Source organism: Pelodiscus sinensis, chromosome 24 (assembly GCF_049634645.1).
Source record: "Pelodiscus sinensis isolate JC-2024 chromosome 24, ASM4963464v1, whole genome shotgun sequence".
Lineage (NCBI taxonomy): Eukaryota > Metazoa > Chordata > Testudines > Trionychidae > Pelodiscus > Pelodiscus sinensis.
The window spans coordinates 23346469-23371492 of record NC_134734.1 but is presented as its reverse complement, the minus strand read 5'-3'; the positions used below and the strand labels follow the sequence as shown (position 1 = coordinate 23371492).

The 25024-nt window shown below is 50.2% G+C and overlaps 1 protein-coding gene across 2 annotated transcripts in view; it reads right to left on the bottom strand.

The window, feature by feature from the left end:
• Positions 1-19202, bottom strand: part of GATAD2B (GATA zinc finger domain containing 2B) — an 84786-nt gene extending 65584 nt beyond the window's left edge. Inside the window, exons 1-2 of one of the 2 annotated variants that reach the window (XM_075907280.1) lie at positions 19050-19138; positions 4376-4435 (exon numbers count right to left, since the gene is read on the bottom strand). In XM_075907280.1, coding sequence (XP_075763395.1) covers positions 4376-4395 — 20 coding nt within the window. In that variant the 5' untranslated portion in view covers positions 4396-4435; positions 19050-19138. Of the gene's footprint in view, positions 1-4375; positions 4436-19049 lie in introns of both variants that reach the window. The other variant, XM_075907281.1, reaches the window with a different exon arrangement.
• Between the last annotated feature and the right edge of the window lie 5822 nt (positions 19203-25024).

Sequence of the window (25024 nt, the reverse complement as noted above, 5' to 3'; positions counted from 1 at the left end):
TTCCAAAGCTGATAAAACAGATTACTTCAAAACCTAGCACTACATTTTGTTTGTAAAACACAAATTAAGAATCCAACGTGTCAGTCAGAAACAGGATGCAAATTATTTGTTTATTGTGTTAATGCACAGCAGAAATATCTTGCAAAATGGGATGTTTCATTTTTGGTGGCAAGAGCACTATGGTACATTTGGAGATACTTAGTGCATGTAATTAGTATTAGTACTACATTGAATTTATTTGTGGAGCAAGCATAAATATGACTGACTTACAAATTACATCTTTTGCAAGATTTCTGCATTCAAACCAATGAAACCTGCATGAACTAAGTATCCAGTCTTCTAAAAATAACCTATTACACAATGCACAAATAACCATGTAATCTACAATCCAGTTACTATCATGCACTTAACCCATGAAGTGCAGAGAATCTGGTAATTATAGTAGAGTTTCCATGCCATTCCAAGCATTGGTACCATCTGAGTTACCCTTATTTAATAACACGGAACAATTTGGTTTACAAAGGGAGAAATAACTGATTAGTCTATAATTACATAGTAGTTACCATAGAATTATGACCTAACGAGGTAGGTGGTTGTTTGAGCGCTGTAAGATGTCACCACTAATGCTTTTCAGGATGTGCACAATGAAAACGCTACCAACAGCAAGTGAAGAAGGAATCCCCAGTTTGAGACACAAAGAAATGAAGAGGCCAAGCACAGACTACACGCTAGTCCTTTGTATTGTGTAGAATGTTTCACAGGTTTATGGAAGATCCTGAACATGTTCTTCTGTTTTGCCTACCAGAAGAGTTAGCCAACATTGCTCAGGTCCTTAATTCAAATAAGCTTTGTTTTTCTTTGTTTAAATTGTTGTTCAGGGATAGGGTTGGGGATGAGAAGTTTAGTATGAAGCTGTCTCAGGGAGAGAGGAGAACCCCAACTGTTTCTCACTGAAGCAGACTGGGGCCAGGTGAGAAGCATCTGTCCATGGCTGCAATGGGTACAGCTAGGGGAGGGTGCATGTCCGCCCCTGTCCCCCCCCGCCCTTCTCCCAGCTGGGGACAGACGCACACAGAGAGAGAAACTCTGAAACAGATATAGTAGATAGCTGTCTTGGTTTCCAGCTATGGCCCCTTACTGCCCTCTTGTGGTCATTCTGCTATATAACTGTCCCTCCTGCTAGAATCCTCCCTTTCCATTCTATGAGAAACAATTCAGTTCCAGGCACATCCCATTGTCTTGCCACAACCAAATCTTTATATTGTTTTAAATTATAAGAGGAAGCTGAATACCAAATTTGGTGGTCCTACCTCTTACCATTTCGGAGGAGTTCTTGAAAAAATGGACTCTCAGACCAATGCACATTTCAAAAATATATAGTAAGACAGAAGTTAGGCATCTTCAAAATGTATCATGTAAGAAACTCTCTCTTATGAAGCATGGAGACTTTCTGAAGGAACACATCAGCTTAGTGTAGAAGTCCGGACTAAACTGCCTCTGATCATGGAAGTCCATCTATCCAGAGCTGGTGTGTCCTTTCAGACATCAAGCCGGTGAGTTACGGGCAGAAATTTCTCTTCTCTCAGTGAGAAATTTTTATTTTCCTTTTACTAGGTTCATAATCTAGGAATCTCTGGATACTAGAAATTCAGGAGCCACCTCATTAGTAAAGAAGTCCAAGAATGCTCCCCCTCAACCACCATCTCCAATCATATTTACTTGCCGACATGTCTTCAACTTCTCCTTTTGGATGCACACTAAGTTACTATCACTTTTTCCTTGGTTGCTCCTAGACCAAATCCAAGAGCACAAATTCAGGTCATGTCAGATGCTACCCGCTTAACTCACGGTGTTTCTTGCAGGGAGCGCATCATACACATGCCCCATGGACTGCATAAGATTAGGGTCATTTCCAATTAAGGCCTGCCTTGAGCCTAGTACGCACGGTATGGTTTGGGTACTGATTTAGTCACAGGCTGCTCCTCCTCTCCTCAGGCTTAGTCTCTACAGCTGAGATTCACAGACAACCCGTCAACCTGAAGCATATTCTCACCAGCAACTATACACCGCACCATAATAACTCGAACTCAGGAACCAATCCTTGCAACAAACCTCGGTGCCAACTCTGCCCACATATATACACCAGCAACACCATCACAGGACCTAACCAGATCAGCCATACTGTCACTGGTACATTCTCCTGCACATCTACCAACGTAATATATGCCATCATGTGCCAACAATGCCCCACTGCTATATACATCGGCCAAACTGGACAGTCCCTACGTAAAAGAATCAATGGACACAAATCTGATATTAGGAATGGCAACATACAAAAACCTGTAGGGGAACACTTCAATCTTCCTGGACACACAATTGCAGATCTCAAGGTAGCCATCCTGCAGCAAAAAAACTTCAGGACCAGACTTCAAAGAGAAACTGCTGAGCTACAGTTCATCTTCAAGTTTGACACAATCAACTCTGGATTAAACAAAGACTGTGAATGGCTCGCTAACTACAAAAGCAGCTTCTGCTCTCTTGGAATTCACACCTCCAGATCAGCTGCTAGAAGTGGGCCTCATCCTCCTTGATTGGATCCACCTCGTCATCTCCAGCCTGATCCTGGCCTGCATATTTATACCTGCCTCTGGAAATTTCCACTACATGCATCTGACGAAGTGGGTCTTTGCCCACGAAAGCTTATGCTCCTACACTGCAGTTAGTCTATAAGGTGCCACAGGACTCCTCGCCGCTTTTGTAGATTCAGACTAAGACGGCTACCCCTCTGATACTTGAACCCAGAGTCAGTGGATGCTAAAAGTATTTCAGCACTTTATGCTGCTTTTTCTCAGGTGCTTAGGGTTGCCAGGTGTCTGTTTTTTAACTGGACAGTCCAGTATTTGAGCTCTCTGTTCGGGAAACAAATTGAAAAAATAGAAATGAGAAAACAGAACTGTCCGGTATTTTCTAACTAAGACGTAATGTAGATTGTGATGTAATGGCAAGTGTGTCCGGTATTTCTGTTGAAACCATCTGGCAACCCTAGAGGTGCTTGAACCTTGGTTTAACACAAATGTAGACACCTAGCTCTGTGTCAGTATGACTGGGCGGGATTCTTTGAGTTGGCATAGTGTCGAGGTTGGTTTAATGCATGTCCCTGAGCCTGGAGGTCAGGAGGCATGCTCTGTACAACGCAATGCATCGCGAGTTAACGAAGGTCAGAGCCCTCATAGGATCAGGTTCCTCATCTTCTCACCGTGGCTTGTTACAAATCACTGGTTAGCTTCTCTCTGGGGCAACGAGCATCTTTCCAGTCTTCTCCATGCGGTCGAGAGCAGCAAAGAGAGAGCGTTTACACTTGGATACGATTGTCTCCTAACTCACCTCCTCACAACCAGTCTTCTCTTACCTCGTTTCCTGGGCTGCAGTGGGATCAGCTGGCCCAGACAGTCCATTTAAGAGTATCTTTAGGCACTGATATTTTTGAAGACTTCATCACTGCTTTGAGGTCTCTCTCTGATTCAGCAAAGGCAAAAGTGGTTTCTACCAACTGGGGGTGGCTCTTGTGCTCCGCAGCTACCCAGTCCCCTTCTCTGTCTCGCATTCAAGACTTCTAAAGATTTGCTATAGCCAGAGGGCAAAGAGGTACTGGTCAGATGTCACCGGACTATTCACTTACACGCATTTTGGGATTTTCCCCGCTGGATGCTTCTATTTCCACTTAGTCACAGGTTTTTTTTAGTCTACAAGAGTGGTAGCAATGGCTGGTTGTATGCAGCACTCTTTCCAGAGCCTGATTTACCATCTTTAGGTGACCCATGACTGAGAAATCTCTCCTAAATCCTGATTGCTCTGCTGGGAGATTGAAGTCCAGACTCTTCACTTGTGTTTCTAAAGGATCCTTGTGTACCTGAAAGGACCTGTGGCAGGGGTCTATAATTTGAGAGCCTTCAAGTTACTTAGCTTATTCGTTATCTGAGAAGAGAAACCCGTAGCTGACCATAAGCATAGGGAAGCACGGCATGCATGTAATTGCTTTGAGTTATTAATTTAGATGTATTGGCAATCTATCCAAATTTCACACAAATTAAGATTTGTTGCGGTCACATTTTCAAAGGCAGAATAAATCACAGCACATGTAAGCAATGACAAGACAAGACATACGGCCTCACTTGGACACGGTGTGCCAAACCAGAAAGCTGGGCTGAGAGCAGAGTCCAAAAATGAATGGTAAAAGGTGATTAGGGCCTTCAGAACGTTTGTGACAAGTGTCAGACAAGTCTATTAAATGTAGCCAGACGGAACAAGGGTTAAAACAGGCACAAGGACCACGGCAGCTGGGGGTGAAGGTGTACACTGCTGTGTTGAACCTTACCCGTGGTTGAAGTCTTCCATCACTTACAGCAGGTAAGACATGGCCAGAGATTATTTTAACCTAGAAGCATGTTGTGAGACATTAGGGTTGACAGAAAGCACAGAAATGATTCTTTCCCACATCAAGATATTTGATGCCACATGAGAAACGAAAGGGGGGGATATAAGGGATTTAAATAAAATCAAATCTTCACTAATTTTTAAATTAGTAAATATTTTTCCCTCCCTCCTGCACTGTGTGTGTGGGGAGGGGGTAGGGGGGCCCACAGGGGGGAGGGGAAGATTGCATTTAACCAAGTCTTTGCTTATGCAATACCACAAAACAAAACCAGCTACCTGGCAACAGACCAAGCTGCGCACAAGTTTGTTAGTGTTGCACAGGTAAGAAAAACAAAGCAACATCCTAAACACTAACCCCTGTGCCACCAATGAACAGCAACGTAGACACTGTTAGGGTCTTGTGCTACTTAATTCTAGATGCTCAGGTTAAGGTTTGACTGAGGATTGGAAGAGAGCTCCTGACCACCTCTGTCGTCACCAGCATCCCCATCCATAAGTCAGCCCTCCTGAAGCTATCAAGTATAAGAGGGGGCCAAGCTGATGAATCGGGACAGGAGATACAGCATCTCTTACCGAACAATGCAGGGGCCTCATTTCAATCTTACTTTCTTTTCCGATAAAATGCTTTAGTCTCAAAGCACAGATACTCGGCATGACTAGACCTATGAAGATCTCAATTTCAGCAGCCTCACCTCCAAAACAAGGACATTTAAACTCAGTCTAGCATTTTGTTACACCATACAAAAAACAGCAGGGCTGACACAAGATTGCCACCAATGGCAGAATGGGCTCTCTCTGCTGATCTCTGTTCTCTTATCCTTTACTTTCCTGTGCAGTATGAGAATGAATAATCTGACCAAGCATTATAAGGCCTAGGTATGTCTTTAGTTCAGGTTTTTCCATTCTTACAGCAACTACCAACTGCTCTCTGAAATAGAAAGGTGGGTGCCCCCTGCCCTGTAAACATGTACCTTAGTGTGAGATTATGGGTGAGGCGAGATGCTTCTCAGACCTTGAGACTATGGACTGTGTAATGTTGGTGGGTTGTATTTCTATCAGTAAAGGCATAATTGAGTAACACCTCACAAGAAACTGTGCCTTTACACTTCTATGAGGTCACAGCAACTTCAGGAGTTAGAATTAATCCAACAAGGCTGATGAAGTTCAGGAGAAACCTGCAGGTTACCTGGTGGGGCCACCACATTTTAAGCAATTGGAAAGCCTGTTTTTCATACTAAAGTGACCCAGATGAGAACAGGGTATATGCCATGAGGGTTTAATCTGTTCTCCTGCTCCTTATTCCTCACGTGATTTTTCTAGGTTGGGAATCTTTGCTCTGCTGCAGTGAATGCTCTTCTCTTCCAAACCAGAGATTCTGAAGCACCTTCTCTTATTTTAGGTGGGGTTTTGCAGCAGTGTTTTTTTCAACACCAGCAGTCTCCACTTGCAGACAGATAAGGTACAGCTTAGAATTCATGGGAAGACATTTGGAGGGACTCTCTCACCTTTAGCAAAACTGACCCACCCCCTGTTGAAACATCTTTTAAACAGGAACCTCATTCAACGTAACTTCACAACATGCCCTGAGCCAATCAAAGCACAAGGAAAGTGATTATGCAATAACTGGGCGTTACCCCCAAACTAGACTGGCGCAGAAGAATGAGGATCAACAGGAATAGGCAGCAAAAAGTGACTCAGTGTAAATCACAGCCATTTCTATTTCAGAGCACTAGGAAAAACAAAGGGGGAAACCAGAACTGGAATAAAACCACCTCAAGCAGGACTTCAGGTCAATTTGTGTCTAGTGTTAACCACCCTGAAGTTATGAAATTTCCAAGGGAATAAAATACAATTAAGGATTTCCTGGATTAAACTAGAAATGTGAAAAGCTAACTAGTAAGCATCACCTTTAACAGGTGTTGCTTACCAATTCTGGGCTGCTCCAGCCCAGCTGGGCCTCTGCCTAAGGTGGGGGAATCCCGCCGCCCAGCCCCTTTTAACCAGTTAAACAATTGGTTAACCAGTTAAACATATTAAATGGGATTTTCCATCCCTAGATTAAACATGTCCTTAGACTTATTCACCTCTTCAGCAATTACACTGTAAAAAAATAATGCAATCTAGTTACTAGTCTGTGTTAATGTACCTTACCTGCACAGGAATATTTTTGGCTGTTACCCAATTGAGTTCCAAGGCCAGGCAGAAGAAGTCAGCAATCATCTAGTCTGACCATCTATAATGCAGAACTGCCCCAAGTAATTCCTAGAGCAGATCTTTTAGGACAATATCCCATCTTGAATTAAACACTGTCAGTGATGGAGAATCCTCAAAATCCTCCTTGCTAAGTTATTCCAGTGGTTAAGTAACCACTGCCTCTTATTTCCAGTCTGAATTTATCTAAGCTTCAACTTCTATTCATTAGCTTGTGTTTAGTCTCTCTTTACTCGACTGAAAAATCCACAATTAAATGTTGGTTTCCCCATGCAGATACTTAGACTAATATTCTGATAAATCTATTGTTTTCTTTGAGCTTGTCACTTTTAGGCAGGGGTGGCAATAATTTTTTTTTACAGGGAGCCACTTCACAAATCGTGGAAGTGGTCACAGGCTGTCCCTGAAGAGATGGGGTCTTGGCCAGAAGGGGGCAAGAGACTTTGCATGTTCTCTTGCCCCCAGGCCTTGATTGGCCATGAGGAGCATGCAAAGTCTTTGCCCCCTGCTCCCGCCCTGCCGGGGTCATGGTGCGTAGAGAGAACAGCCAGCTGTTTTGAACAGCTGGCAGTTCCCTCTAGGTGTTGCGCCCCACTAGCGGGAGGAGGAGACTTCATGTACTCCCTCAATTGACCTGGGGACGGCTGCGCGACTACAGGCTGGATCAAACAGCTTGGCAGGCCAGTTCGGCCCATGGACCCTCTCTCGGCCACCCCTACTTTAAGGCATGTTTTCTAATCCTTTCATCATTCTTTGGGTCTTCTCTGAACCTTCTCCAATGTATTGGCATCTTTCCTGGATTGTGTGGACACCAGGACTCAACACTGGATTCCAGCAGCAGTAGCACCACACCAACAGGTAAACTAACCTCACAGCTCCTACTCAAGATTCCCTTGTTTATGCATCCTGGGACTGCATTAGCCCCATTGCCCAGTGTCACACTGGGAGCTCCAGGTTAGCCGATTATCCACCATGACCCTCCAAATTGTTTTCAGAGTCTCTGTTTCCCAGAACAGCCTCCCATCCTGTAACTCTGGTCAATATTCTTAGTTCCTAGAAAGGTATGCACTCACAATGAGCCAAATTAAAACCCATAGCATTTGCTTGTACCCAGATTAGCAGGGATCCAGATTACTCTGTATCTGTGATCTAAATCATTACCAGATTACTGTCTTGTATTATTTACCACTCCCCCAATGTGTTTGTCACAGGCAACTGATACCCACAGGACCCCTCACCAGAGAGAAGGGAGGTCCTGGGGCCCAGTGATTACAGGAAACAGCTGAGTCCCAGGAACCGCAGAGTCCAAGGCTCAAGTGCATAATGAATCATTACAGCAAGACCTTGTGAGGTGCCAAGTGGCCTCGCTTACTACCGCTCTACCTGTGGCACTCACGGCCAATTTAGGTCAGTTAAAAAAGTTAATCTTATTACAAGAAAAAAACCCACAAGAGGAAGAGAAAGAGAAAGTAGACAAAGCAGGGAGTCTCAGCCTCGCTGGCTAGGACATGGCGCGAGGGGAGCCCATCCACCACCCCGCATAAGGTGGGAGCTCCAGCACCCTTACGGCAACGTAAGGAACCACTGTTTGATGCTTGGCAGCTCACAGGACCAGTCCCTCAGTGATCTTTAGTGAGTGCCAGGGGGCAGAAAATCACCATCTGACATTTTGTTAAAGTGGTTCTAAAAGAGTATCCCAGAGTCTCTTGTTTCAAGACCAAGGAATTTGTAAGGGATAAATACTCTCTCGTGTGCTCTTGCTGCATGTGTTAGAGGGCTACTAAACATACAGTGTTACATTAAACCAAGCAAAATTCTAGAAAAGATATCTCTGAATTCAAAGCAGAGACTCTCCTGTTACTGTATTCGGGCACATTTCGGTGCCATATTTATCCATACTGCTGCTAGTTTGTTAAAAATTGTGAAGACTGAAACAATAAGCTATTGAAATACCAATTCAGAATTCCATAGCACTAGTAGGTATTTAAAACTGTCAAGTCTCCAAGATTAAATTAGAATCAGGGACTTTAACAAGAAGCAAGTTAACGAATGATTCATTGGGAAGTGGGGATGGGGGAGGAGAATGCATTAGATTTGGACTTATTCAACAACAAGGGACTATTACTAAGCAACCATTTTGAAACTCCCTGAAAGTCTGCTTCTGTCTGATTGATTTCCTTTCACTCAAGATTTCCTTTTACAAACAAAATCTGAAGATGACTCTCTCTGGTTTATTACAAACATATAAAAGACACTCATACATGCACAGCCACCCTTCATATTAAATAAGAGCCCCAAAAAATGTGTTTACCAAACAGACAATGTCTTTTCAAAGGCAGGAATAACCATCTTCATATATTCACTGCAACACTCAATATAGTAGAGTCATAACTCAGTGAACGTTACCAGATACTGTTTAAAAAGAGATGAGGACTTAAAGTTAAGAGTAAGCCACCTATTCTGATCTAAACACAAAACTATGAAGGATACAACCCCACCACCGTAAGCCATGCAGAGCACTTGTATTCAGCCATATAACAAAACCAATGAATTTGCTTCAAACTTACCACATCCTTACTCCTTACAGAATGTCACTTAAGATTTCCCAATGCTTTAAAACGCCACACAACTACAATAATAAAGCTAAGAGGTGTAATTTTTTTCACACAGCCTTTTAATCCACTAAGTAACAGAACAAGAAATGGCCAGAATTTACAATGCCAAAGTAATATTCCAGAGATTTTGCATACATTCAATTGAACAGTCTCTTAAATGTTATGGACTTGTTTTGCCTCTGGATAAATGCACACAACTTCCATTGACTTTACATGGGAAAGCAAAGACAAAATTTCTGAATAATGATAATAAATATAAAGATTGTTAGTTTTAAATGGCAAAGTGGAAGAAAACCTGAACCCTCCAAAACATTGCCATCAGGATAACACAGTGCCTTACCCTATTCTCTCTCTCACACCCCACCCCTTCCCCATATAGCTAAGCACCTTTTCTCTGAAAGGGTGAGTTAAATCTAAGTGAATTTTATTCTACTGAAACCGCAAATCTGCTGTGGAAAGAAGGGGAAAAAATGAAGAGCCACTGCAGCGAAATAAGTTTTATAATTCATCAAAGTAAATTCTTTTTCTTTTCAGACAAACAGTATTAGGCAGTCAGGGGAAGGGAAAAAGAACAAGAAAGCTGTTAAACCAAGAGCTAGTCAATGGTAAAAACCTTGTCTCCCGAGGAATCTGAAGTTATCCATTTCACTTAATGACCCCCACACTCCTTGATTGTAACGTTTAATACTGCCAGCCTAGTGCACCATACAATCTCACGATGACTCCTCACACAGCAAAGGCCCATGCAAAGATGTTAATGAGAAATGTTAGCTATGGACGTGAAAAAAAAAGCTTAGCTGTAGTCACTATCCCCCTGCACTTGTACATAACTTCTCCACGTTAAATACTTTTTTTAGGGAGGGGTTTAAGATTTTGGGCAAAAACTGTTTGTAAACAATGACAGGAATATGCCCCCTTGCCTTGACTAGAGAACTCCATTTCAATCGTTCCCTTGTGGGGAAGGACTGACAGAAGGTATTCTGGATGGACAAAGGGGACAAGGGGGTGATGAGGAAGCTCAAATTAAGCACGTTATTTTACTAGCATGGATTCAAAGAGCACTTATGTTTTTATTCCTTTTCTTGGGAGTCTTGGTTTAACCATCCACTTCTTAGGGCTCTTCAGTTGGGAAAAAGGCAGATGCTCCTATCTGCTCCCACACTAAAATGAAGAATTACAAGAATTACAAAGCTCATGTGTCACCCCAGACTTGGTCAGCTGGGACTCAGGGATATTTGGGTTTGTCTCCCCAAGAGAGATTCTCCATTCGAGAAGACACTTCACAGCTCAAACACCACTCCACCTGCCGGTCCCAAGGAGCTGAGACACTAAAACTGAAGTGAGGAGGTCTGCTTGTTGATTAGTCCTACACTCTCAACCGGGGAGGTCATATATATCCTACCCCTCATTATCCTCTAATGCTGCAAGACTCCAAAAGGCTATTATAGCCAGACAGAGAAAGTCATCACCTGAGCGCGCCAGCATAGAGAGGGCTTCTTACCAACCACTTGCAGTCCCTCCTCTTTAGGTTGTGTTTGGAAATAAAAATGCTTCAACAAATTGCACAGTGACATTTATCCATGTTGCCATGGAATCATTTATGACACTGCAACAGCCAAATCATCTTGTGAAACCTAAGGCCCCAAATCCTGCAATTAACTCCCTGCATCCACATGGAGACCCCGTGAGTTCCACCGGATTCCCCACGTGCAGACCAACATGAATCAGAATGCGGTACCAGGGCCTAAGACAAAAACTAGAGTATACACGAACGGCCAGACTGGGTCAGCCCAAAGGTCGATCTAGCCCACTGCCCCGTCTTCCAACAGTGGCCAATGCCAGGTGCCCTAAAGAGAAGGAACAAAACAGGTAATCCATTCCCTGTTGCTCATTCCCAGCTTCCAGCAGAGACTATAAAGGAGAGGAGACAATCTATTTTAAAGTTTAAAATTGTCTGATTTAAAAATGTTATTGAAGCTAGTGTTCAGAAAGTGTACACAGTTTGACAAAGTTTCTGTACATCAGGGTGTCATGCTTGGATGTCATGCTTAAGTTTTGCTTAAGGGACATGTGTCACACACAGTATATAATCAGCAACAACATAATATTATACCTACCCTGAAATCTGCAGGTAATTGTGTGTTTTTCACAGTTAATAAAACAAAAGTGTCCCTTCTCCTCTGTTGGGGTTGTATTTAAGACAAGTCGCAGGAAACTTACCAACTGACTGCACCGATGGAAACAGTGAAGCCAACCATATACAAACTGAAAAATAATTCCAGCCCTCTCCAATCCTCTTGAGAGACAGTTATTTTGGCTCCTCCTTTTAACAAGTGTAAAGAGGCTTTTTAGACAGATGTAGAATTTTTTAGACTGGCTCTGGCTCTTAAAAAACCCACACTCGGTTATTTCAGAATAATGGCTTTTACTTCTGGCTTTGAGATACCTCAGTATCTGAAAAAACAGCACAGACTAACTTGGCTAAATTGCATTATTTCATGCTTTAGCTGAACATATTGAAGAATGTAGGTGCTTTAGTCTAATTATTAAATCTGTGACATGACAGAACAGTCAGAGCCCTGAGAGATGAGAAGAGGAATGTGGAATAATGGGTCAGTCTCATTTTCCTGGATGAAAAACAGGACTTGGGTTGGGCATGTTCTGCAAGAAGAAATGAGGCCTTCTCATGCTCTTGATAAGGCCTGGTGCCATGATATGAAGGCCACAGGCATTTCTCATTCACCTACACCAGAGTGCCAAAGTGCATGAGGATGAGGCCTGACTAGCACCCAGACACGGAGCTGTTTCCAGGGTCTAGATCTCTGCAGCATGGCTCTGCCAAAGCTCTCTCTACCAGTTTTGAAGGCATTCACATGGGAAAGGGTAGACTTTGCCATTGCGTGCTGGACTGTATTTTGTTATGACATACATTCCACTGAGGTTTGTTATTGAATCTCGAAGTAGGCATTCGAGAGGGAGCTGTTCATCCAGTGATAAATTCTAGCCTATATTACTGTAAGGCTGCTGCCGTGGTACCATACTGTTGGGGCCCCACAGTGCTCAAAAATCTCAACCCAGAAGAAATAAGTTTGGGGACAGAGGAAGAAACAAACTGCTTCTCCTCAGCAGCAGGAAGGGGAGTGGGCATAGATAGAGCCTGCAAATTTGTGGATATCTGTGGCTCATTTTTGCAGCTAAAGATGCAGGGCTCTATGCATATGCACCCCATAAACCAATTTTGGTTTATCTTCATTTAGTAAACTCCCACAGTACCCTTAATACTACTGCTACGCAATCTCCTTTCTATCACCATTAGACTATCCAGTACATTATTACAGGATGCATGAACTAGAGATATAATTTGCATAAAACCCTAAAAAATTGCTTCTAATTATGTTGAAAACAGGACATGTCCACCACAGCTCTCAGCAGTTTTCATATAGCTGCTGGCCCAGTGATGATAAACATGCTGCTCAGAGACAACACCTTATGCCACCTAAACAACAATACATTCGTGCACTGAACAAAATGATGTTTACCTTGGCTCAAAAAAAGTGATGAAAATTGTACACAGGAGAGGACCTGCTAGGATGATCCCAACTGCTGTGAGGAAAACCAACAAAAGCAGGGCAATGTACAGGTTAGGCTGAACTCTACTACATCTCCAATACCTCTGCACACAACAGGGCATCTTCCACTCCTTCCTTAGCACTCCCCAGGGCACTGAGGTAGTGCTGGAGACACAGTTCATTTCATCCCTAACTAAGAATTCCTTTGGCTTTCCTGTTCTGTTGCAGCCTTGATGTTCTTTTAATGTATTTTTTCCCCTTGTGACTCTTTCAGTCATCCTGCAGGATTCTTCAACTTTGAGAAATGAGACAGGTCCCATGGACAGAGAGTGAAGACTATTGTTAGAACCAGACTGAGATTGCTTTCTTGAGTCATTTCATACAGGGTTTATCCCCAAAACTGTGCCAACTCCCACAAATCATGCAAGTCTAGGAGGAGTATCCATCATTATATGCAAGCTACCAAGCCACTGAGCTACCACCTAACCGAACACGTCAGCTAACACCGTACATTTTAAATATTCCAATGAAAATTAAAGCAAAATATACATGGCTGCCCAGAGATTCCCAATATGGCCTTATGACTGAGACAACTGCCATGCCCAGGGCTCGACAAATCAGTGAATCTACTCGCCCCGTTCACCGGCAGCGCACGCGCAGTGCAGGGCTGGCGAGTAGATTTCACCGCGGTTTGTCAACCCCAGGTTATGCCGATATTCAACTTGCTACGGCTGATGTGGGAAAAGGCCCATAAGGTTCTTTATAAGTTTCTCTGCACTTTATAATTACAATAAATAATTGGTTTGGACAGAAGTCTAAGTTCTTCTTTTAGCACCCTCACATTTATATGGAGCTGGAATTTCCCAACGGTGATTTTTACTTGTTTTCAGGCTTATTCTGGATACTGCTTTGAGAACAGCCAATGTACTGCTCCTTTATTCAACTGACTAGATTTTAAGGCTTTCAGTTTTGTAGCCATATTGGTCCCAGGATACAGGAGACCAGGTAAGTCCCAACTCCACTGCATTACATGAAACAGACACTGGAAGGAGGAGAGGCGAGAGTTCTTCTGCAGACAGCAGGTGTAAAGGGGAATGAAGTAGGCTATGAAGTCAGCATACAGGATAGGCTGCCATCAATAGAGATGATGAGGATGGGGGCACCGTGGAAGAAAAAACAAAAGACAGGATGCCCAAGAAAATAACACCAGTTCAACCGGCAGTTAGATCTAAAGGCCGACCACCAATCAGATGTTGGGAAACTGTACACGGGACATGACCAGGCTGGACTTGAAGACAAGCCATGGCCAGGACTGACTGGCACTGCCGCTCAGACACTCTGGGGTGAGTAGCAGTAGCATATCTCAATACACCTTGATGGAAGGGGGCCCAGGGGCAAAAGTGCCTTCAAAGAGTTATCTACTGCATGAGGAAGACACTACTCTGCAGCAAAGGTTCTTATTGAACCTTCCAACACCACAGCCACACCAGTAAGCAGCCCTCCCTTCCTCCCAGGTCCATATCCCACTAAAACTCAGCCAGACAAAGGCTTCAACACACAACATTACTAATGTAGAGTCTCACTGAAGTTAACAGACCCACCTGTGGGAGTGAAGCGGTACACAAGACTGGGGCGTGGACCCGCACCATGTAATGTGGATACGACCTATATCCCGCCTCATTGACAAACACTGTTCTCCGTTAAAGTGAAATTCATTAAATATCCATAACAGCATCTATAACATTTTAAAAGTGCTCGCTCACTTCCCAATACAGACATCCACCGCACAAGTAACACCTTTTGGCATGTTCTATTATGTTTGAAATGCTGGGGATGGCAGCAGCGGGGGGGGGGGGGGAGGGGAGAAGGGGGGAGTAGTTCTGTCCCTGGTTTATTTTTAAATCGTTACAAAGCGCCAGACCCACCGCTAGGTACACAGCTCTGTTTTAGCAAAAAGGAGACCTGACAGAGCGGGCTCCAGCCCACCAAAGCTTATGCCCAGTTAAACGTATTGGTCTTTAAGGTGCCAGAGGACTCCTCATTTTTACTAAAACAGACTAACACTGCTACCCCCTGAAGCTCTGTTTTAGGTTAGCGAACACGTTATGGTCATTAATCTCCTCAGAGTAAGAAAAAGAAACATTCCAATTCCATGTGCCTAAAGAACTGCTGCCTTCTGTGCAAGGGCCGGAATGGAGGATTTGCCGTCACAGTGGGCTACCAGCCTCTCTCCGGAAATGAAGTGTGTGTTGCTCCTGGCCCAAACTCACTGACAGAGTTGAAACCTTACTCTCCCACTTCCACTGTGTCAAAAGTAAGAAGGTGGGGCAGGAGTTCAAATTACGCCAGACACTCCGGGAGAGAAAGAAGAGAGAAGCCCGAGCCAGCAGCAGTAAAAACAGCTTTCCTGTAGAGACATCACTGCTCCGGAAATAGTGTTGTCACTGTAAAAATATGGCAGTCCACCCTAGCACCGGAGTCCACTGTGCAAGTTTAGATGAATTGAGAATACGAGTGATGCATGCTGTCTGATTCCACAGCAGTGCCTTGGCAGGCTCCAAAAACAAGACTCGGGTTCTTACGTTATACAGATTTAAGAACTGAAAGATTGCAGACTTTGCAGGTTGTACAAGTGCTCGAAGACGCCACTTGCAAAAAAAATGATATTCCTTAAGGGAAAATATCAATTTTTAACACTACTCATCAGCATGGCAACTGCACCTCTTCAAGCAGGAGCATACCATGCCAAGACTGGCTGCTCTTGCACAATATTTCGGCCTTTCCCCCTTTGGGAAATAGGATTGTTGCTGAGACCAGCACGGCTCCGCGCATTCCCACTCCTGTGCCTTGCAAAGCTCCTTTCAGCAGGCTCAGACAATCAAGTGGTTAAAATGCCCACGGTCACCTGGAGCCATCCCTCAACTGCTCTGGCATTAACTATAATGAGACACTCTCAGAACAGAGTCCATATAGAAATAGCCACCCAGGGCTAACCCATTATTCCAGTGTTACAGAAAGTGACTCTCTGGCTGCCTCATCTCACACTTGTTAAACAATAAAAGGTTTGGTGTGTGCTGGCAAGGAGCAAATTCATCGTTTTGGTTTTTAAATGCCAAATTATCTCCTACTATTCTGATGTTTAAACTGATTGTGAGTAGCAGCTTACAACTACACACATAATAGTGAATACAGGAAATAAAATGTATATCCCATATTTCTTGAGAACCACTGTTTGGAGTATCACTCCAAGCAGATGTAAACTAAAAACATTCGTAGAATGGCAATACACCATGCAACAGAAATTATCCAAAACTAAATGCCTGCACTCTTATATTGGGCTTCTCTAAACTCATCTTAGACACACGAAAACTTACTGCAGTTATGTGCAAAAACAGAAGTTTCAGATGCATCTTTGTGGGTTTATCCAATGCTATAAAACTGCAACTCCATGTGGCATTGTCTGATAGGTTGAATTTTCCTGAGCAAGAAGTGGATAACTTGACATGGAATTAGATTTACAGCCAGGCTTTCTTCCCTCAACATAAATATCTTGTGTATTGTGCCTCAATACGAACATGATGCAGAGCTTGAAGTTCAATACTTACGTAAGAGTGACTTCACTAGTCCCTTGCAAGTCCTAAAGCAGAACAGGACTTTTTGAACAGATGTCCTTTTTTAATTAATATGAGAGCCCATCTTCTGCTGGCTGCTGGAAGCATGAACGTTTAAAAACCAGAAAAATCAACAGTTTGACCATTTCTCTTCCTCCAGTGGCAGTGAGCCCCATGGCTTAGGCTGACCCAAGATTCATCTTACTTCAGTCAGGATACAACAAGGTTCTTTCCACCAACCTGGGAACAGAGAGGCTACTTGCTTGACAAAGGTCTGCATTTCTCCCACACTGGGCTTCTAAAAAAATGCCACCAAAGTCTTAACCTAACCTGCCATGCTGTACATGTCCACCTCACTCAGTAAGCAACTGAGAGGAAAAACAAAAGTAGAAGTAAATAAGGAGAAGGGTAGGTTTTTTTTTTTAAACTTCAGTTTTTTAAACTGCAAAGAAGGTTAAAGAAATCAAGAGACTGCATCCAGAAAATACACTTCCTTAGCCTCATGCATTTTCTAAATTGCTTATCTCAAGTACCATGTCTCCTCTCCAGCAGGAATCACTGGCATAGAGACAAAAAGACAGATGACACTTCCAAGAGCACCCAAATTGAATTCATTCGGTTACCCGTGTATCCTCCTTTTGCTCCTAACACTGACTAAGTGGAGACATGAAGAGCCATAGCTCTTTTGTTTGAGTAGCATAGAGCCTAACAAAAAACAGTCGTTCCAAATATCAGAATTCACAGATACCGTTTAGACAGCTAAACAGGAAGTCAGACCATACTAGGTAAAGGCAAACCACAGTACCACAAAGATGGATGCTCCCTGTCTGTTGCATGTCACACTCAGTTTCATACAACCACGTGATCAGGAAAGCAGAGAGGCAAACGTTCCACCTGGTTTTGAAGACCTTTGCTAGTCAGAAACCAGATCATCAGTCCAAAGAGACCTGGGTTCTTAGGGCCTCTGCTACCTCTCAGCCAGCCAGAAATCCAAGGAATGCGATCAACCCCAAGCATGTGCCTAACTCAAAGCTCGTGTACCCAAGGCTTCCCTTTACACAGCTGCCCAAGACAAGATTGCAGCTGTGCTAGGTGCAACATGCTACAACCCCATTTCCACACCTTGCAACTCTGGTTTTGACCTGAGGGTGAATAGGACCCAAACATGTTTGTGCTTGTGGTACATGCAGCACCCTTTACCACCTGGCTAAAAGATGCTCAAATAACCTATCAGTCAAAACCAAAACCTAAACGGAGATGCTTGAACTGAAATACTCAAACCCTAATGGCAAAAGAGAACACTCTGTTTAAAACAAAACCTGCTGTTCACATAAGCAGACCACAAGGCAGAATGTCTTGGATAAACATGGTTTCCAAGGGGAGGGGAGTCTTCCCAACACACCTAGACTGATAAGAGCTTGATTAGTCCTTTGCTCCCCACACAGTGAAAGAAGAGGCTCCTTTGCCTGAAATCAGCCATACGTGAGAGTCTTTAAAAAAAAAATCACTGCATCTCCAAATGCCTGTTTGTTGCAACCACCCTCCTCCAGAACTCCTACAAAATGTGGAGAGTTGACTCTTATTATGATGTTCACCAAGGATATAGTCTCCCACCCACCTTAAACTCCCCACTCCACCCCCAGCCTGTCAGTAATCAAGGAAGGCTCAAAAAATTCCTCTTTTTTTTGGGGGGGGGGGGTTAAACTGCACACCACTAACACAGCACTGTATGATGCCTCTTCCTTCCCTGTTTACTTCTAAATTCCCCCTCCCCCATCCTTCCCACACAACCACGCTCAAAGCTTAGACAGGGTGCACAGGAGCAGGGACAGCATGGTTTAAACCGCTTGCAAATGAAACCTCCTATCCTAGGAAATCAGGCGAGAGGAGAGTAGCGGTACCAGTACCACGCTAACTTCCGATGCCCAGGATGGGAATTGCCTGGGAAGGGGAGTCTAGTGGGGCTCTCTCAACTCCCCCCCCCCCCCCCGATGAAAAGGCCTCTGACGCCACCAGGCGCTCGGCGCAGCTCCCCGTTGTGCAGCGGTCCCCTCCCCACATGGGAAGCTGTGGGCCCGGGCATGATGCTCACCCCCACATGGGAGGCAGCGCCCGGGTAGGAGGCGATTGCCGGGCTCCACGCGTGTGGAGGCGTCTCGGGAGCGCCCTCGCCCCTCCCACGCGCAATGTGGGGAGCCGGCGGGGGGGGGGGGGGGGAGTGTCAGGAAGGCACCAGACCCGGGGGGGGGGGGGGCACGCGGGCACCAGAGCGAGGCAGCGCGAGGGGCGGGGAGAACCAGCGATTGTTGCCCCCGCCCCCACCGCGCGGGACAGGCCCCCCCGCCAGGAAGGGCCCCCCCCAGGGAGCAGTGACAGCGGGGGCCGAGCGCACGCGCCCCGCGGGGGGCTCCATGGCAACGAGCGGGGGGGGGGGCTGCCCCGCCCCGGAGTGAGGCCGCGGCGGGGGGGGAGGGGAGGCTGCGCTCACTCGCCGGGGGGGGGACTTCAGCCAGTCCCACCACGGCCCCCCCCCCCCAGAGGGAGCCAGGCAGAACCCGCCCCACGCCGCCCCCCCCGGCCGCGCGCCCTCTCCCCGCCCCCCCGCTCACCTAGGCCGCGGCGGCCCCGCTCGCTCCCCTCAGGCCGGGCCGGGCGGGCGGAGCAGACGCTGCGCCGCAGACACCAGCGGCAGCCGGCACCACCACAAACAATGATGCTGATTGGGCAGCGGGCCCGCCGCGCCGGCTCCGCCTCCCGACCGGAGGAACGACGCCCATTGGAGGCGCCGGCGGACCGACGGGCGCGACGGCCAATCGACAGCGGGGCCTCCACCGCGACGCCCGCCCTGCGGCTCCCACTGGCTGGCGGGACGGCTGATTGGCGTCGGCCGCGACCACTGGCAGGCGGCAAGTGCGCCCCGTGGGGCGCCTTTAATGGGTCCCTTAGCCTGACATCCGGGTACTCAGGGGCCGGTTATGTGTCGGCGGGTAAAAAGCACCCGGGGCCCTGCCCGGGAGCTTGGCCCGCGGCGGCCGCCGTACTCGCGTCCCCAGCCCGGCCCCTGCTGGAGGGGACATGGGTGGGGGGAGGGGCAGGTCAGTGCGGGGGGCGCAGGGGCAGGTTGGAGGAGGGGATGTGGGGGGGCAGGTCAGTGCGGGGGGGCGCAGGGCAGGGGAGGGGAGGGGATGTGGGGGGGCAGGTCAGTGTGGTGGGGCGCAGGGGCAGGTTGGAGCAGGGGAGGGGATGTGGGGGGCAGGTCAGTGCGGGGGGGCGCAGGGCAGGTTGGGGGAGGGGATGTGGGGGGGCAGGTCAGTGCGGGGGGGCGCAGGGCAGGTTGGGGGAGGGGATGTGGGGGGGCAGGTCAGTGCGGGGGGGCGCAGGGCAGGGGAGGGGAGGGGAGGGGATGTGGGGGGCAGGTCAGTGCGGGGGGGCGCAGGGCAGGGGAGGGGAGGGGATGTGGGGGGGCAGGTCAGTGTGGGGGGCGCAGGGGCAGGTTGGAGCAGGGGAGGGGATGTGGGGGGCAGGTCAGTGCGGGGGGGCGCAGGGGAGGGCATGTGGGGGGCAGGTCAGTGTGGGGGGCGCAGGGGCAGGTTGGAGCAGAGGAGGGGATGTGGGGGGGCAGGTCAGTGCAGGGGACGCAGGGGCAGGTTGAAGCAGGGGAGGGGATGTGGGGGCAGGTCAGTGTGGGGGGGCGCAGGGGCAGGTTGGAGCAGGGGAGGGGATGTGGGGGGCAGGTCAGTGTGGGGGGGCGCGGGGGCAGGTTGGAGCAGAGGAGGGGATGTGGGGGGGCAGGTCAGTGTGGGGGGCGCAGGGGCAGGTTGGAGCAGGGGAGGGGATGTGGGGGGCAGGTCAGTGCGGGGGGGCGCAGGGGCAGGTTGGAGCAGAGGAGGGGATGTGGGGGGGCAGGTCAGTGTGGGGGGCGCAGGGGCAGGTTGGAGCAGGGGAGGGGATGTGGGGGCAGGTCAGTGTGGTGGGGCGCAGGGGCAGGTTGGAGCAGAGGAGGGGATGTGGGGGGGCAGGTCAGTGTGGGGGGCGCAGGGGCAGGTTGGAGCAGGGGAGGGGATGTGGGGGGCAGGTCAGTGCGGGGGGGCGCAGGGGCAGGTTGGAGCAGAGGAGGGGATGTGGGGGGCAGGTCAGTGTGGTGGGGCGCAGGGGCAGGTTGGAGCAGAGGAGGGGATGTGGGGGGGCAGGTCAGTGCAGGGGACGCAGGGGCAGGTTGAAGCAGGGGAGGGGATGTGGGGGCAGGTCAGTGTGGGGGGGCGCAGGGGCAGGTTGGAGCAGAGGAGGGGATGTGGGGGGGCAGGTCAGTGCAGGGGACGCAGGGGCAGGTTGGAGCAGGGGAGGGGATGTGGGGGGCAGGTCAGTGTGGGGGGGCGCAGGGGCAGGTTGGAGCAGGGGAGGGGATGTGGGGGCAGGTCAGTGTGGGGGGGCGCAGGGGCAGGTTGGAGCAGAGGAGGGGATGTGGGGGGGCAGGTCAGTGCAGGGGACGCAGGGGCAGGTTGAAGCAGGGGAGGGGATGTGGGGGCAGGTCAGTGTGGGGGGCGCAGGGGCAGGTTGGAGCAGGGGAGGGGATGTGGGGGCAGGTCAGTGTGGGGGGGGCGCAGGGGCAGGTTGGAGCAGGGGAGGGGATGTGGGGGCAGGTCAGTGTGGGGGGGCGCAGGGGCAGGTTGGAGCAGAGGAGGGGGTGCTGCCAAGGTCTAATGGCCCCCTAATTGCACATGAGGCCTGATGACTCTGGGGGCTGCCCCTCCCACAGGTCTAGGAGCCAAGGGGAGCAGTGGGGGGATGTAGAGGGACAGGGGGCCACCTGGTATCTGGAGGGGATGTGCCCACGTGTAGAGAGGGCCACAGGGAGGTGTTTGGAACAGGGCACGCGCAGCAGATGCAGGGGCATCGGAACATGAGCGTGGCCAGACAGGGTCAGACCAAGGGGCCTGTCTGCTGGCGGTGGCCAGTACCAGGTGCCCCAGCGAGAGAACAGAGCAGGGAATCCCCAGGTGACCCCTCCCCTGTCGCCCACTCCCAGCCTCTGCCAGAGGCCAGGGACGGCCTCCCTGCTCAGCCTAGTAGCCACTGGTGGATGTTAAAGTCCTAGTCTTCACCCCCTCAGACAGGCTAGAAGAACTAGAGGACACCAAATGAAATTAATGGGTAGCAGGTTTAAAACTAATAAAAGAAAGTTCTTCACACAGCGTGTAGTCAACCTGTGGAACTCCTTGCCAGAGGAGGCTGTGAAGGCTAGGACTGTAACGGAGTTTAAAGAGAAGCTAGATCATTTCATGGAGGTTAGGTCCATAACAGGCTATTAGCCAGGGGATAAAATGGTGTCCCTGGCCTCTGTCTGTCAGAGGCTGGAGAGAGATGGCAGGAGACAAATCGCTTGATCATTGTCTTCGGTCCACCCTCTCTGGGGCACCTGGTGCTGGCCACTGTCGGCAGACAGGATACTGGGCACGATGGACCTTTGGTCTGACCCAGTACGGCCATTCTTATGTTCTTATGCTCAGGGCCCATGGTGCACACACGGGACAGACCCACGTGCCTGCTCATGCAGCATTTGCGAGCAGAGTACAAGAGCTGACTCTCCGGTGGCTACAATGCCCAGTCAGCCTGATGCCTGGAAGGGTTCAAGCCAAAGGAGAGGAGTTCCTGGGGCCCAGTCTGTCAATGGCCACGCTACTCAGGGACACACCCACTAGTTTGGAGTCCGTAACCCTCCGCGCCAGGACTGCAGCTTGGGACGGGCTCACTTGTGCTGTTCATTCCCTCGGAAGCATGTGGCACAGGCCAGTTCCAAGGATGGGATACCGGGTCATGGCCCATCCCTCTGCCCCGCTATGGCCATTCCATGGCCTCGCCTCAAATGGCCAGCGAAGCCCCGCTAACAAGACTTAGGAGGAGCAGGACACTCGCCGGATGCGGCACAGCTGCTGTCTACACCAGGGCTCCCCACACGGAATGCCAAGGAATGAGATTCTGTCCCAGCGGGGGCACAGTGCCACAGGGTCCACAGGCCCTGCTCCCCATGGCTGCGAGCTGGGCAGGGTGATAGTTGGGGGCAATGGGGTGGTGCCGATATGCAGGGCACCGGCATCCTGCAGGTGTCTGCGGGCTCTCTGGTGTGACGGCGCGTCGGGGAGCCCTGACCCTGCACCCCCGTCCACAGCCAGATGGGCCGCTCAGCCAGGCCATTGCTTCTGGGAGATACAGCGCAGCAGGCTCGCCATTGCCACGGAAGTCAGGGCAGCCTTAGTTCTCTTGGGGGAAGGGTTCACAGGCCCCTGAACCCCCCTGTCTGGACTCAGTCTGCTTCCTTCATGGTGCCCCAACACCTAGCAACTCAGCCCCCAGGCAGCCACGCCCCTGGCTTTGTTTCAGGTTCCACCACCTAGCCCAAGTGTCAGGCTGCTGGGCCCTGCCTACATGCCTTCCCCCGGGGACCGTCCCCCGCTGGGTCTCTCTCAGCATGCAGCAGTAAGGGTCACACCCAGCACAACACAGCAACCAGCAAACACCAAACCAGAGTGGATCCAGAGCCACAAGAGTGTACAGCACACCCGCCATGTCCACCTGGCGTCTGGCGCCGCTGCACACCCCTGCTTGCAGTGGGACCGGGCCGGGCTGCACATCAACCACGAGTGCCCCCCTGCCACTTCCACTCGTCTCAGACGTCAGGGGAGCCCTCGCCCGTGTTCCTGGGCAGCCTCCGCCGAACTCCAGGTAGCGAGCCCAGGCCGTGAAAACACCCCCTAACATTATCTGCATCTGTTTGGGGGGTGCGGCAGCCCTGGGGGAACAGCACATCCCGGCAGCACAGTCTCGGCACCACCGTGTACGCCGCATCCTGCCGCACTGGAATTTCCCCTTCCAGCTGCATGGGAGCCTGGGGTGACACCCTAATGCAGCTGGGCGCGGGGGAGGTTGGCCACTGGCGCCCCTGCCCGGAGTATGTCACACCTGCTCCAGGTGTATCGTTCCCCTGGCTCACAGCACTGGCCCCAGGTTGGTGCACCCCACTGCCAGGCTAATTGACCAGGCCCCACTCTCGCCTGACAGGGCAGCCCTGGCTCCATTCTTTTGGGGAGAGGGAATTCCCTGCCGCAAGCCGCGGGGCCAGCTGCTCCAGGACTCAGGGTGCCAGAAGCCGGACCCTGGGACGCTCTCAGCCTTTGCCTCCCTCCTCCAGCTGCTTCAGGAAATGGCCCAGTGGCCAGGCGGGGAGCCAAGGGAGCGAAATGGAGACAAGCCAACACTGCCACCCTCGTCCATGAGCCATGGGTTAGTAGCCCCTCTCCCGCCTCATTGGCTCACCGCAGGTGATTGACAAGCCCCGGTGCGGCTGCAGGATACGCCGATTGGCCAGCTCTGTCTGAGGCCCGTCACTCGGCCATGGCCCAGCCAATGAGCAGGCAGGGCCAGACCCCGACGCTTCCTCCAGAGGCGATTTCGGGGTGATTAAGCCAAGCGACCGTGGGGTCTGCGCAGCCGCCCCAAGCAGGCGCGTCCGGTTCCCGTGCGCTGGGCTTGGGGCTGGCACGTGAAACCCACAAGGACGGGCCAGCCGGGGCCTCGCGGGTTTGCTCTCTGGCCCGGCTGAGTGCTCGGGGCCCCCCCCTCGCTGCTCAAAGAGGCTGGTCCAGAGTCCTCCGCAGCGGGGCCGGCCTGCCTCCGGCTACGCGTGCAGGGGAGGGCAGCGGCCAGGGGCAGCGCAGATCCCTGCAGCCCTACACCGCCAGCCTGCAGACGGCTGCTCCCTGGTGCCCTTGGCGTCAGGCCGGCAGCCAGGCCGTGCAGGGGGAGAGCCCCAGCCACTGGCTCGCTCAGAGCAGGCCCGGCCAAAGGCAGGATGCTGGGAGCGGAGCCCCAGGCCTGGCTCCTATTGGGCCCCGAAAGCTCAGGCCCAAGGCATTAGGCAGGACCTGGCTCAGAAGGGAGGTTCTGTCGTAGGGACGAGCTGGTGCACAAACCCCAGCCTGAGTCCCCCCCGCACCCACAGCTCCGGGCCCGGAGTGCCCCGCCTTCGCAGGCAGCCCGCCAGTCCCACAACAAGAGTAGGGCCTACACAAAACAAGGGCTACTTGATTGAGGGGGGAGATTGCCAAGGGGGCCATGCTTGGGGTCAGTTAGGGGCAGGGTTAGGCCCCGCACTCTGGGGCAGGCAGAGCCCCACACAGACATGGGCTCTGCCTGCCTGGGGCCCTCCTGGCTACTGCAGCAAGGAGGCAGGTTAGTAGCTGCTCCACATGGGGGCTTTATGGACGAGGCCGGGCTGGGTGAACGGCTGGTGGGGCCCATGCCGTCTGCAGCCCCTGGCCTACTGCTGCAGGGACGTCCAGCTTGGGCAGGGTCGGCCCCATGCCATGGCCTCGTGCTGCGCAGGGCTGCCAGATCACGCTGGCGTCCTGGGCAGACCTGCTCTGCGAGCCGCTGCGGTGAGGCCGGAGGGAGCCGGGGGAGGGTGGCTGCACACAAGGGGCACTTGTACCCACAGGCCACAGCAGCAGAGCAGGGCTGCACTGGACAGGAAGCAGCAGCCGGCGGGGATCCCGCCAGCTGCACAGGGAGGGCGGGGCTCTCGTCTGGC